Below are 15,433 nucleotides of genomic sequence, written 5' to 3' on the forward strand. Positions count from 1 at the left end.
TTAAGGCATGAACTTGAGAGATGAGCCCCCCAAACATCTAATTTTGAAAACTAACAAGGCTCCTGTCTGGAGACCCACAAGATGGTGGCAATCTGAAAAATGGGCTCCTGCGCTCGAACTCACCCACCCCAGGGTCCAGCTCAGGCAGCTGACAGTGCCCAGACTTAAAGTGAAATGCTTATATTAAAACCTCTACCCAAGGGGCAGGCATCTAATTTAACACACACCTGTTTTATTGTGTTTTTTGTTTTTTAAATTGGGGAATACTGGGGAACAGTGTGTTTTTCCAGGGCCCATCAGCTCCAAGTCCAGTTGTTGTTTTCAATCTTAGTTGCAGGGGGCGCAGTCCACCATCCCATGTGGGAATTGAACTGGCAACCTTGTTGTTGAGAGATTGTACTCTAACCAATTGAACCATCCAGCCGCCCATCCAGGGGCTCAGCGGCAGCTCCACTGTCTTCAGTCCAGTTGTGGAGGGCACAGTCCACCATCCTATGCAGGAATCGAACCAGAAACTCTGGTGTTCAGAGCTTGTGCTCTAAGCAACTGGGCCATCCAGCCGCCCCAACACACACATTTAAGAACCTGCTGGAACACCCTCTGGGGATGGAGACTGGCAGGCACCATCTTGGTGCTCTCCCTTTGCCATGCTCCAGAGAACCAGTAGCACCCAAAGGTGACCTTTACTTGTAGCTAATGCCCCAATATTTGTGGCTGTCGCCCAGAGGATGCCTCTTGATGGCCCGGCTCTAGAAGCCAGGGGAGCTTGTGTTTCTGGTCACATGGGACTGTAATAATTGGTGTCACCCAGAAAGGGGCACATACTTCTGTTTGGTGCTCTGATTTTTGTGACTGCTGCCAAGAGATACGTCTACATTACCTGGCTCTGGTAGCCAGTGCTTGTGGGTTCTACAAGAGTGGGACCAAGCAAGAGTTCTGTAACCAAGAGTTCTTAAAAAGCTACCACCCCCAGGGCACAGCAAGAAGCAACAGACTCAGGAGCTCAGTGTTTCTGTGAAGGAGAACTATTAGATGATCATCATGACTGTGGCCTGAAGAGCAGGCCTCTAATTAGGCCCATCTAAGGGCTGACTATAATCCTCACCGGGAGGGCAGGCGCCATCTTTGTGCTTCGCCTGTGCTATGCTCCAGGGCACAGTATCTCCCAGAGGAAAGCTTTACATGCATCTGGTGCCAGTTTTTGTCGCTGACGGCCAGGGGACACTCCTTGATCACCTGCCTCTGGTGGCCGGAGGGGTTTGTGTTCCTTGATCCCATGGGACTGTGACAACAGGAGGGACAGTTCTTGGCAGGCTACTATCCCCAGGACACTGCACAGTAGACTGAGGCACAAACCCCAGTCTTTCTGTGAAGGAGGCCACTTTGGTTGTCCTGGAGCTTCAGACTGAAGGGCAGGCTTCAGGTTGGGCACCCATTTAGTGGCCTACAGAGCTGCTATCAAGGAACGTAGTCTGTGGATGCCAGCTTGGCACTCTCCTCCTGCCTTGCTCCAGCTCGCTGGTATCTCCCAGAAAGGAGCTTGTACATGCCTGGAGCCCTGATTTTGCAACTGCTGCCCAGAGGACACCTCCAAATTGCCTGGCTCTGGTGGGGCTCATGCTTGCGACCTCTCAGGACTGTACATAATCGCGTATTTTTAAAAGCTGCTGCCCAAGGGTTTGGATCCCAGTCAGCCTGAATCTAGGTGCTGAGATCCTCCCCCTTGGGTCACTGACAGGTCTCGACACATCCTCAACTACTGAGAGCTATTAAAAATATAATAGGCTGCTTGGACAAGCACAAAGGTTTGAGACATGACCAAGAGCTGGGGCAGGGCTGAACAAAAAGGTTCAATTCCTTCAGGAGGTCACTCCTTCAAGACTGGAAACGGTGGTTGTTTCATTTAATGCATAGTGGTTCCCTGAAAATAAGACCTAGCCAGACAATCAGCTCTAATGTGTCTTTTGGAGCAAAAATTAATATAAGACCCAGTCTTATTATAAGACTGGGTATAATATAATGTAATATAACACTGGGTATAATATAATATAATATAATATCGGGTCTTATATTAATTTTTGCTCCAAAAGACGCATTAGAACTGATTGTCTGGCTAGGTCTTATTTTTGGGGGAACACAGTAGAAACCAAGACAGAGAGCCAAGCAAAATGAAGAAACAGAGTACTACATAACTAATGAAAGAACTTGGTAAAACCTCAGGAAAAAAACCTTTAATGAAATGGAGGTAAGTAGTTTACCTGAGAAAAGTGCAAAATAATGGTCAAAAAATGCTCACCGATCTGGGAAAGGAATGAATAAACGGAGTGAGAACTCAATTAAGTGATGGAAAATCTTAGAAAGTACCAAACAGAAGTCACAGAGCTAAAAAATACAATAACAAAACTGAAAAATACACAAGAGGGTTTCAACATGAAGCAGAAGGACCAGTCAACTTGAAGACAGGCAGTGGAAGACCTAATCAGAGCAGCAAAAAGAAAAAAAAGAAAAAAAATTAAATTAAAAAAGTGACGACAGCTTAAGGGACATATGGGACACATTAAACAGACTAACATTCACACCATAAGCCTCCCAGAAGAAGACAAAAGAGGCAGAAATCTTATATTAAGAAATAATGGCTGAAAATTTCCCTAAGGTGGGGAAGGAAAAAACAAATCCAGATCTAGGAAGCCCAGGGAGTTCCAAATAATATGAAACCAGAGAGACCCACACTAAGACACATTATAATGAAAACTTAACAGGTAAAGACAAGGAGAAAATATTAAAGCAGCAAGAGAAAAATAAAGACAACCTGTTACGTACAAGGGAACCCCCCCGCCCCATAACACTGTGAGCAGGTTTTTCAATATAAACTTTAGAGGCCAAAAGGGAGTGACACAATATATTCAAAGTGCTAAAAGAAAAACAAACAAAATAAAAAACAAAAAAAAATCCTTCCAACCAAGAATACTCTACTGTCAAAGTTATTTAGAGTTAAAGGATTAAGTTTTCCTGAGAAGCAAAAGCTAAAAGAGTTCATCACACTCAACTGGCCTTACAAGAAATGTTAAAGGAACTTCTCTAAGCGGAAAAGAAAGGGTGCTAATCAGTAACAAGAGCACATATGAAAGAATAATTCTCACTAGAAAAGTAAACTCATAGTAAAGGTAGTAGATTATTTATAAAACTAGAATGAAGGTTAAAAGACAAAAGTTGTAAAAATAACTATGATTACAATAATTAGTTAAGGAACATACAAGATAAAAAGATGAAAAATGTGCTATCAAAAACATAAAATGGGAGCAGGGGAGTAAAAACGTTGAGCTTTAGGATAAGATCAAACTTAAGTCATCAACTTAAAATACTGTTATAAGTATTGTTATACTTACAAACCACATACTGTTATAAACCACTAAAGAAAGTCATCAAACCATAAAGCAAGAGAGCAAAAGAAGGGAACAGAGAGGAACATCTCAGCTGGCAAACAACAAAATGACAATAAACACATATACCTATCAATAATTACTGAATAAAAGGACTGAATTCTCCAATCAAAAGACAGAGAATGGCTGAGTGGATGAAAAAATAAGACCCATCCATCTATATGCTGCCTACAAGAGACATACTTTAGATGTAAGGACACATACAGATTCAAAGTAAAGGGATGGAAAAAGACATTCCATGCAAATGGAAACCAAAAGAAAGCTGGAGTAGCTATATTTATATCAGACAAACAGAAGAGTGTTACATAATGATAGTCAATTCAACAAGATGATGTAACATTGGTAAATATTTATGCACCCAACATAGGAGTACCTAAACATATAAAGCAAATATTAACAGACTTAAAGGGAGAAATAGATAGCAATACTTAACAGCATGGGACTTGAACATACCCTGGCACCTGAAGTAGAGGCTGGTCTTGTGGGACTGAGCCCTGTACCTGTGGAATCTGATTCTAACTCTGGGTTAATAGTGTTAGAATTGAGTTGACTTGTCAGGCAACCTGCTGGTGTCCAAGAATTGCTTGATGGTGTGGGAAAGCCGACACCGACACCGACACCAACACACACACACACAGGGTCCAGGAACCCTTTTCAGTCACACAGCTGGGACTAGAACCTATGACTCCTGAAACATAATTCTGCAGCTCCTTAAAACATGTATCAAGTAAAACTCTAAAAATTTTTTAAATGTAGGCTTATTTTCAAGCATTTGAAATACTGTAGTTCCCCTTATCCATGGAGGATGTGTTCCAAGACCCCCGCAGTGGATGCCTAAAACCTTAGATAGTACTGAATCCTATATACTATACTTTTTTTTTCTATATATACATACTTAGGATATAAAGTTTAATTTATAAATTAGGCACTAAAAGATTAACAGTAACTGATAAAAAATAAAAAATTGCACAAAAGAATGATTCATGTCCTGGGCAGGATGGTATGAGATTTCATCACACTACTCAGAATGGTGTGCAACTGTTTATTTACGAATATATTATGAATTGTTTATTTCTGGAATTTTCCATTTAATATTTTCAGGCCATAGTTGACCATGGGTAACTGAAAACATGGAACATAGGTAAGGGGAGACTACTGTATAAAAACAGTATCACTGAACTAATGTGTTGGAAGCAACAACAATGGAATGACAAGTCTTCAAAATGTAAGGATCTTACAGTTTGATGCTTAACAGTAATGTTGGATAAGACCTAACATCTTTCCCAATTGTTAAGATTTTGACACAATTTCAGTGACTAAAGCTAGTTAAGAGGCAAAGATAAATGTTGATTATAACCTTAAATAAGATTAGGAATGAAATTTAATGTCCCACATAGAAAAATCATGATACTTCAAATATGAACTGCAGATACTATTATAATTGAGGAGTGCAAAGCAAAAGCACAGCAATGGGAAAGAAAGTAAATACTGCTTTAAAGTTTCTTGGAGGTCATTTGTAGACAATGCCTGGCTATCTCTTACCCTTTTACCCTGCATCATATACAAAGTTCTATTTCATATAAACAACACTTCTTGAACATGTGTTTTGCAGTTGTTTACTTGCCTGTATTTCCATTAGAGACAAATCTGTGACTAGTGTAACAAATCTAATTTTGTATTACCATAGTCCTGCCATGGAATATTTTGTGTGTGCACAGATATTTTTAGGCATTATCTTTTAAGGTTGAACGTAGTTTAGGTTTAAAGAGAGAAATTTTTACTACATGGCTTTCTAAATTGTCAAACTGAAGTAACTGAAGCCCACATTAATACAAACAGTAAAACTCACACACAAAAAAAATCATAAAAGGGTTTTTATTCTAATGGGAGTAATAAGAGGACAAAAATTAGAATTTTTTAAACAGTAAAAATAATTTTAAGAGTTCTTGAAAATCAACATGACTTACTCTTTAATATCACGAAGCTGATCAACATCTTGTGATCTTGTAAAATCTGGATCATGTGCTAACAGGTGAATCATGTATGGAACTACGTATTCAGGCAACAGTGATAATAATTTCTCTAAAGTGAAAACATTATTATTAACACAGTAACAATAGTTTTTATAAAATCCCTCTCTAGTTTTGCATTTTAACCACTTCAGTTTCCATTTTTCCCCCTTGGTTATTTTAAACTAGAGGCAATACAATACCTAATACTGAAACACTTCTATTTCTATTTTAAAGGCTATTAAAGCCAAAAAAATAACTTAAGATTACACAGAGGGTCCTTGGAAAAGCTAGAATAATTCTTTACTTGCTGACATCTAAGAAAAGTGTTCTAATCAAGACATACTACTGATCCCATAAGAAAAATGCAGTTTCCTCAGTTCATGCATTATAAACAGGACTCAGAAACCAGAATTTTAGATTTTAAGTACATCATAACTACAGTGACAACACTCTATAAAAAATCCCAGTGTTGTTATAAACTACAATAAAAATATGTGAAATACCACCCCCATCCCCAACTGATATATTGACAAGATATATTTGCACACTGGAAACTTTCAAAGTTACTTACCAGTAGCCATAGGGTTCTGTTTAATGTACTCCCTGCGTATACTGATATTTTTCAGTAAACACTGTCGTGCATGTGCTCTTCTCTCCTTCACAGGATCTTTGGCACACAAGGCAAAGATCGCCATGTATTCCAATGGGAGAAGTAACTTCACAAGTGCCTTATGCAGCTTCTGAGCAAATATCTGCCTTACTTGGTAGCACTCATCCTACAGCAGCACAAAACCAAACATATTTAAATATAATCCCTTTTGTGTACATATCCATACAGTAAATGGATCTATAGCAATAGAAAATAAATGTATTTAACTTTGAAGGCCAAGTAATTGACAAAAACAAGATTGTTACTTACATTAATAACAAGTGCACAGAGTTGAAACTGTTCTGGGGTTATAATTTCATGGTAACAAGGTTCCTGAGCAAGCTTCATTATGGCACTACCAGCAGCTAATCGCAAGCGAGACATATCAGATTTACTATAAACAAACAAAAAAGAAATAAACATTTCCTATAACCATTATCATTCATAAAAGTGCTCTGATCCCTTTTTGAGTGTTAAGGTATTTAGCATAATTTATGCTTATAATGACATAATGTACAAATATAGGAAAACTTTCAGTCCTTAATTCAACACAGGGGAAAAGGCTCAAATCATTGTGCCTATCTGATAATAAACTTACCTGCCTTCATTTTTAGCTATCCTCTAGCTTAGATCCTCCACCACAGCCAAGAAACTCTGCTTATGATAACCACACTAACTGCAACGTTGGGAAGAACCATTTACATTAGGAACTATATTCCTAATTTTTAAGAGGAATACACATTCATTGTAGAGAACTTGATTGAAAAAAAAAACCCCAAATTAAAAATCACCTATCATTTGAAATCTATTTCCTAAAATTTTTAAATGCATATGCGTGTGCGCACATACACGTAATAGAAATCTAGCTTAAGCCTGCATGTCTGATGAAATGGAGGGTATCAGACAAATATCTTAAAGTATATGGTGATGAGAGCCAGTGTCTATCTCAGGTACTGATGTGAGGCAGACTTTCTTTTGCACCATGAAGGTTTTAAAGGGAACCTAGGAAGTCCATGCACTCCCATCCCTACCCAGTGGACTTTTATTACCTAAATGGTAAAATGTGACACTGAATGGGATGAAAGGACAGTCTTCTTCCTTCAACTTCTATGTGGAACATAGCATGGCTTTGATATTTTGAAGACTTTAGGAAATGTGGAAAGCTGGCCTGAATCCTGAGGGACTATTATTTAGCATACTAGAGGAGAAAACAGGGCACTCTTGGATAACAGGATTGTCTAAGTGAACACTGGTAACAATGAGGGGTACCAATGGCTCTGCTTCTAAGGCAAACGATTCAGGAATTAAATAGCTACTATTTGAGTGCTTAACTCTCTGCCAGGGAGCATGTGAAACACTTCACAGGCTTTATCTCATTTAGTTTTTCTCTATAAGAGGAGGAAACTGAGGCTTAGAAGTGATTTAGACAGGTTCACACAGCTAGTAAATGGAGTGTAGAGCTGTATAATTTTCTGATTCTATAGCCCAAGTTATACCATGGGATATATAATATCTAATTATGATCTGCCTAGTATTTCATGTTATATGTGTATTCCATAATTAACCATTCTATTTTTTGTGATGATAAAAAATGCTGGAAAGAACATGTTTATGTATATATATTTTTGAATGATTCTTTTATTACTTCATGAATATAAAGCAGAGTCAAGGGATAACATTTTTAAGGACCTAGATACAAAATGTCAAATTGTCCTGCCAACACTGTGCCCATTTATATTCATAGGAGTAATGAGGGAATCCATTTCCCTGATCCCATGGAGCAACAATTGCTTTAAAAATATATATATTTTTTGCTGATTTGATACACAAGACATATCACTTAAGTTTAAATTGTATTTATTATATTTAGTGATGTTACACATTTTTTAAAGGTAAACTAATAATAAGTATGTAGTTTTCATCTCTGTTGGGATCCTGCCTATTTATCACTGATATTTAAGAGCTCATTTTATTAAGCCTTTGCTTGGCACTATACAGTTTCCCCAAATTTAAAACATCTCATCCCTAACTCAGCTCTAATCTTCAGGGTGTTCATACAAAGCAATCCTTGGCTTATTCTATGATAAAAAATATTTTTTCATGGTTTTATTCAGTTTATCAAAGCATTCAGCATTGCTATTGTAATTGCTCATTTCCTGTCTCTTCCACAAGAATGCATACTCCTCAGAGAGATTTTTGTATGTTTAAAAAGCATAGTGGTACTTGATATGACAGTGCTCCATAAATATTGAATGCATAAATAAACAATAAAATCTGTCCTCTAACACAAATTTTAAAGTAGGAATGCATCACAAGTAGAATTCTTTAGTTATTTCTGTTGTTGCTTCCGAATCCTAGTAAATCAAGAAGCTGAAAGACGAATCATGAACACTTTGGCTTTTATTTTCATCTTAAAAAGAACAAAAAGAAGAGATAGTGATCTCACAGATTTGAAGACAGCAAATGTGTAGAAATGGAAACAAATTTAGTTTGCATTTGTTGAACCTTGTATAGTCTGCAAGCCACAGGAGGATGCAACTTTTTCTTATTGGAACCTCTACTGAAATTTTTATTCCTTTCATGGGTACCAAGACACTCCATGTCTTTAATTATTATAGTACAGGGTAAGTTCCTTGAAGGCAGGAACTGAATCTCAATTGTTTTGGCTACCATGGTTTTCATAGTGTTTTGCAAAGAGTAATCCAACAATTATTTGCTTAATTGAACCAAATGCTGAAGCTAACTGTAACATTACTATAGTGATTATGACTAAAAATTTATTGGAAAAAGTTGTCTTTAGGAGTGAATAAAAAATATACCATCTTTACTGAGATATAAACCCCAAGTGAATACGTAAGATTACATTTCAAAGTACATGGTACAATTAAAACATTCAATATTAATTAGGTAAATAATTCCTAGATTAAGCTCTACCAACACTGAGCTAAAAAAATCGGAAAGGAAGAAAAATCTCACCTGATTCTCTTTTGCTCTGTCAGGTCACCCTCACTAACCAACATCGCAGATAATAACCGAAGAGTTGAATTGGCAGATTTAGACTGGTTGTTTTTCATACCCAACAGCCACCTTACCAGAAGTTTAATTGCCTGTACCTATAAAATATTAACATGCTAAAAAAAGAAAGCAACTTAAAATTCCAATTAAAGGGAAGATTAATTTATGTTATAATTGGATCAGTGGGATTACTTAATTGCCAGCAGACATGTCTTATTAAACAAGTCTGTAGGATAGTAACAATAAGAATATTTATTCTGTTTAATCTGTACCAGGCACTCTACCCAGGGCTGTACATGTATTTATTTAATCTCCCAAGCAACTCTATGAAGGAAGTATTCTTATTTCCACCAAAAAGGCTATTCAGACATATTATTATAATAGACAGCTTGCCCAAGGTCTGGCTCCTGAACTCAGGCTTTTCACAGTTGCCCAAGATTTTCAAACTATTTGAAGATACATTGTTTAAAAATAACTGTTTACGCTACTGATGATATTGATTAAAAATAAGTATTTAGATAGACTAATATTTTTTGCAGTACTGAAAAACTATTTTGACGAAACCATCAAGTATGATTCAGTGTCACTTAACGTTCTGATAAAAAAACTTAGGAGATTCCATATTTGTGGTCTAATTACTTCGAGGTTTACACTCAAGATTGTTATCAATATATGTGTGAAAGAACTAGCAAAAGGATCTAGGTATTATTTACTGTATTTATTGACAACCTGAAAAAGGAATTGATGGAATATATGATGACTATGAAGCTACACAAGGGAAACAGATTATTAAGATGATAATGAAGAAGTATAGTTTTAAATCCCAAAGACTACTTCAAAAATTAGCTTTCTGAGGTACAATTTACATCCATCGTAAGTTACCAATTCGATGACAGCCATCTGTTTTGCCAAGGTAATATTCATATTCTTGTAGATACATATGGTGGTGAGACTAGACCTGACATGCTTCTGAGCATCAACATTCCGCAAACAAATTTCGGTGTAAAACAGCCTCACTGAAACTGTTTTAGTAGACAGGAGGGGCTACACAAGGGGCAGACAGTAACTCAATGACAACTACAATTTCTTTGAGAAACACATAACTTTTGATTTAAAAATAAAGTACCTCATTTAAAAATGATTACTAGGTTAAAAAAAGGTTATTTATGAATGTTCGTTATTTCAACATAAAAATTATCAAGGCCTGCACAAATTTACCTTTGCTAGTACTTCAGGGGAAACCTCTTCATCTGGAGACCATAATTTTCCATTCTTCTCACCTGTTGACTACAGTCAATTGAATAAATTTAACTTTTAGAAAGAATTTAAAAGTTTTGCTTATTAAGTTTTTCATGCTGAACAATGCAGTGCTATGCTATAGCAAAGGCACCAAGCGGAGCTTGGAAAAGAACAAAGTTGGAGGACTCAAATTTCCTGATTTTCAGGCTTACTACAGATCTACAGTCACCATGACAGTGTTGTTGATACTGACTTAAGTCTAGACATAGAGACCAATGTAATGAAATAGTGAACCCAGAAAAGCCTCACATACATGGTCAACTGATTTTTAAAAAGGGTGATAAGATCAATTATTGAAGAAAGAAGAGTGTCTTCAACAAATGGTGCTAGAAAACCTATATATCCATAAGCAAAAGAATGAAGCTGAACCATTACCCTGTTTCATATACAAAAATTAACTAAAAATGGATCAAAGGCCTTAAGAGCTAAAACTATAAAACTCTCAGAAGATATAGGGGAAAATCATCATCTTGGATTTAGCAAACATCTGACAAGGGTTTAATATTCATAATATATAAAGAATTCTTACAACTCAACAATGACAAACAACCCAATTAAAAGTGGGCAAAGAACTTTGAATATCCAAAGAAAATAAACAAATGGCCAATAAGCATATTAAAAAAAATCCTCAACATCATTAGTCTTTAGGGAAACAAATAAAAAACACAAAATACTATTTCACACCTACTAAGATGGCTATTATAAAAAAACTGGAAGAGAGTAAGTGTTGGCAAAGATGTACTGGAACTGGAAGCCTTGTGCATTGCTGTTGGGAATGTAAAACGGTACAGCTGCTGTGGAAAAGTATGGCGATCTCTCAAAAAGCTGGAACACAGAAGGACCATGTGGCCTAGCAATTCCACTCTTAGGTATATACCTCAAATACCTGGGATGCCAAAAAAATGTATACAAGTGGTCACTTTGGTCAATGGTGCTAAAGCAGCAGTTCGCCATAATCAGAAGTGTCTGGACGCTGATGGTAACCACTTTGAGCACCTCTTGTAATTACAGAAGTCAAACGTGACTTTTATTCATCTTTTGTTATTGGTATATATTGAGTATTACAATTTTAAGTTTTTGCCTTTATTAAAATGTGTATACATTTTTTTGGCACCCTCTGTATTTGAAAACAGGAATTCAAATGTTCATATCAGCATTATTCACAATAGTCAATAAAAGGAAAAAACCTAAGTGTCCATTGACAGATGAATAAACAAAATATAGGCTATACATACAATGGATTTATTATTCTGGTATAAAGTTCTGATACATACTATAATACAAACTTGAAACCATTATGCTCAGTGAAATAAGCCAGACACAAAATGACAAATATTGTATGATAAGAGGTATATAGAATAGGTAAATTCATATGGCCAGAAAGTAGAACAGAAATTACCAGGGGCTGGGGGGAAGAGCCAATGGGGGTTATTGGTGAATGAATAGAGTTTCTGTCTGATATGATAAAGTTCTGATGGTTACACAATAATGTGGGTACACATTTTGGGCCATTTTGGAAGAGTTACTTGGCTTTCCGAGGTATCTCCCATGTACACAGGAAGTACATGTTATCAAACTTCTGTTTTTTTTGAAAACAAATCAAATCAAAACATCAAACAACAAAAAGAACAAGAATGTGAGTGAATATTACATAGGTGAATTGTACACTTATAAATGGTAAAAATGGCAAAGTTTATTTTATGTATATTTTAACACACACACACACACACAAAACCATCACAAATAGAACCCATCAACAACCAAGTCATCACCTAAGGGGTGTCTCAAATTTCACATTTGTTGCCAGCCACATCTATCAATATCGGTGCAAAGAACAGCACAAAAGGGTGGAAGTAAGAGTGAGACTTTGGCTATGTTTTTCCCTCCTTGTTTATTACATCCAAACTAGGGAAGGGAAAAGAGGAGGGAGTGCACTGGCAAGTGTCTTTAAGTTAGGATATTTAGGGCTGAAGGACTACTGGACTATTTGGAAAGATCAGGTAAATTGAGTAAGTTAACACGGTATTGAAAGTCATCCACAAAGATCCAGCAAATAAGACTGGTTTGTGTCTTCATTCAATAACTCTTTAATTTAGGTCCATTTGGTAAAGTAGTGATTCTTTAAAAAAATTTCTTTTTAATTAGTTTCAGGTGTACAAAGCAATAGACATTTACACCCCTCACAAAGTGATAACTCCCCTCCCCCAAGCTACTACCCCTCTGACATCTTATATAACTGTTACAATACCACTGACTATCTCCCTTATTCTATATTCCACCCCCCATGACTACACACACACACACACACACACACACACACACACACACACGCATATATAGAGTTTCTGTCTGATATATAAATAATGAAATAATGTTCTCATAGTTGACATACGATATTATTCTACTTCAGCTTCAGTTATACAGTGCATTGGTCATGTATCTTAAAGTAGTGATTCTTAAGCAGAGGTGTGTTTGGGCTCCAACCCAGAGCTAATAAATCAGCATATGTATGCACACGTGCACACACACACACAAAATCAGTAAAAAAGAATACATGAATCTAGTGCCAAAAGTGCAATGTAATTATTTTTCAAAATGCTAGTCAAATACAATTCCACTTTCATTTTAAACGATGTTTCATAAAACAAAATTCTAGCACTCAACTGTTCTTCAAATGTTTATGATAATAACATTCAACTTATATTTTTTACTTTATAATTCATCCATCTCATGCTCTCACTTTTTTCTTTCTTAAATGTTAATTTCTAGTAATAGCTACACGGAAATCAGGATGTCATTTAGAAATTAAGTAAATAAATAAAAATGGAAAACAGACAATAAGGAAATAAAGATAAAAGGGAAAGAGAATTATATAGAGACAAGCAGAAATGTTGTTTTTGTGATCAAGATATAGATAACAGTCTTAATCTCATGATTCTAAATTTAATTAAATGGGAAACTTACCCTGTCATTCATTAGCAGATCTTTCACAATAAAATTTGCTACTACAGATTTCATTGGGGAAGCAAATTGATCTGGTGCTAACATAGAAATGTGGCCCAATGAAACTAACGGTGTTATAAGTTGTTCTGGTACATCAGCATTCAGACTCCTACTGAGTGGCTATAAAAACAAAACAATAAAAATTACCAGTTTGTTTTATAAATATCTAGACATTCTACAGAAACAGTAAATGTTCCTGAGTCCTCCTGAATTTATCATGTGCAAACACATCTGTTTTAATGATATGCTCAAAGTAACTTCAGCCGTATTAGACACTTCTTATTCACCTACTAAAATTAACAAGATTGAAGAATGCAGAAAAAAACAAACTAAAAAAGCCCAAGTAAAAGGTAGAAGTAAAAACAAGAATATTTCTGCATCATCAAATCAGCATTATTTTCAAACCATCTACAACAACAGATTTGTTATGTTGATGGATTTTTTTATCCTATGGGGACATTTTAAATAATCATAAACCATAAAAAATGAGTTCACTGGGTTTTGTTCCTACTGTATCCAATTTATGGTAATAGGAATACCTTTCTAGTAGTGGAATCAGGCAAGAATCATACATTAGGAAAAGCAAATGGGACTAATTTTCAGGTAGGGGTTGTCAGGCACTTTAAACTTGGTCGTTCAAAATCATCTATTAATACTTTCTGAGGATAAATGGATCACTGGACCAATAAAGCTTAAATTAAGTAAAATGTTTTACACAAGCACACACAAAACATCCTTCCATATGTACTATTTGAACATATAATCGGATCTAAAGGAGGGGAATAGAGTGCTAAATAAAACAGAGTCCCTGCTCCCATGGACTTTATATTCTAGGGTGGGATAAAAAGATAAAAAAATCCTACCTTCTATATTCATCAAACCACAGACCATAAAAATAAAAACCAACATAAACATACCCTCTATATTATATATACCTCAAAAATCTGTGCAAGCTGGACTTCTTTATTTGTGAATATGGCATGTATACAGTGAACAGCCTGTTTTGCTTGGTGTGGAGTACCTCTCTTTGCTTTCTGATGTAAAATGGGAATTAAGGTCCTGTAAAAAATAATATTATAGTTAAAAAACAAAAAGCCTATAAACCACAAGTAGTTATTTTGGTTGCTTCCTACATCCTCTCCCATTAACTACCGCATTTTTTCCATGTATAATGTGCAGTTTTTTAGCCCAAATTTGTGAGGGAAATATAAGGATGCGCATTATACACGGGTAGTACTATTTCCGTATCTATATAAATGTTTTTCATTATTTTATTTATGCTTATGAGTTAAAAGTGTAACTCTAGAAATCAGTAATGATATCCATACGCAAAAGAACAGCCTGGAATATGACAGTTTTGTTGAACATACGACGAACTTGCAAGGACAAAGAGTTCTTGGCCTTCTATGATATGTAGATACCGTGAATTTGTTACTGGTACATAAAATTTCTTGTACCTTTTCTTGTGTTTTATAATTATTTGTTATACAAAATTCCTTGTACCATAATGTTAAAAAAAAAAATGCTAAAATTCCTTTACAATACAAAAAACAAGTACCTAAATGTAAACAAATAAAAATTTGAATTAAAAAATTAAAACAAAAGATTTTCATTTGGGCCCAAAACGTGGGTGTGCATTATACACAGCAGCGCATCATATATGGCAAAATACGCAATTTGGAAGTATGCTGCTAGAGAAGGCTCTCTTAAAAATTATCAGATCTATTGAAAGATTTAAAGCTCCTCTTCCGTCCCCAAGTATAATTCAAGAAATACAATGTTTCAAGAAAAAGGCCACTTTAGGAAATAATTTTTTTTTAAATTGGGGAATATGGGGAACAGCGTGTTTTTCCAGGGGCCATCAGCTCCAAGTTGTTGTCCTTCAATCTAGTTGTGAAGGGTGTAGCTCAGCTTCAAGTCCAGTTGCCATTTTCAATCTTAGTTGCAGGGGGCACAGCCCACAATTCCATGCAGGAATCGAACCAGCAACCTTGCTGTTGAGAGCTCACACTCTT

The 15,433-nt window shown here is 35.9% G+C and overlaps 1 protein-coding gene across 2 annotated transcripts in view; it reads right to left on the minus strand.

The window, feature by feature from the left end:
* Positions 1-15,433, minus strand: part of PDS5A (PDS5 cohesin associated factor A) — a 111,197-nt gene that overhangs the window by 23,335 nt on the left and 72,429 nt on the right. For both annotated transcript variants that reach the window (XM_019751955.2, XM_019751956.2), the window contains exons 20-26: positions 14,354-14,477; positions 13,380-13,538; positions 10,335-10,403; positions 9,078-9,214; positions 6,372-6,495; positions 6,024-6,228; positions 5,408-5,522 (exon numbers count right to left, since the gene is read on the minus strand). In XM_019751955.2, the coding sequence (XP_019607514.1) occupies positions 5,408-5,522; positions 6,024-6,228; positions 6,372-6,495; positions 9,078-9,214; positions 10,335-10,403; positions 13,380-13,538; positions 14,354-14,477 (933 nt within the window). The remainder of the gene's footprint in view (positions 1-5,407; positions 5,523-6,023; positions 6,229-6,371; positions 6,496-9,077; positions 9,215-10,334; positions 10,404-13,379; positions 13,539-14,353; positions 14,478-15,433) is intronic.

The sequence above is a fragment of the Rhinolophus sinicus genome, linkage group LG02, assembly GCF_036562045.2.
Source record: "Rhinolophus sinicus isolate RSC01 linkage group LG02, ASM3656204v1, whole genome shotgun sequence".
Lineage (NCBI taxonomy): Eukaryota > Metazoa > Chordata > Mammalia > Chiroptera > Rhinolophidae > Rhinolophus > Rhinolophus sinicus.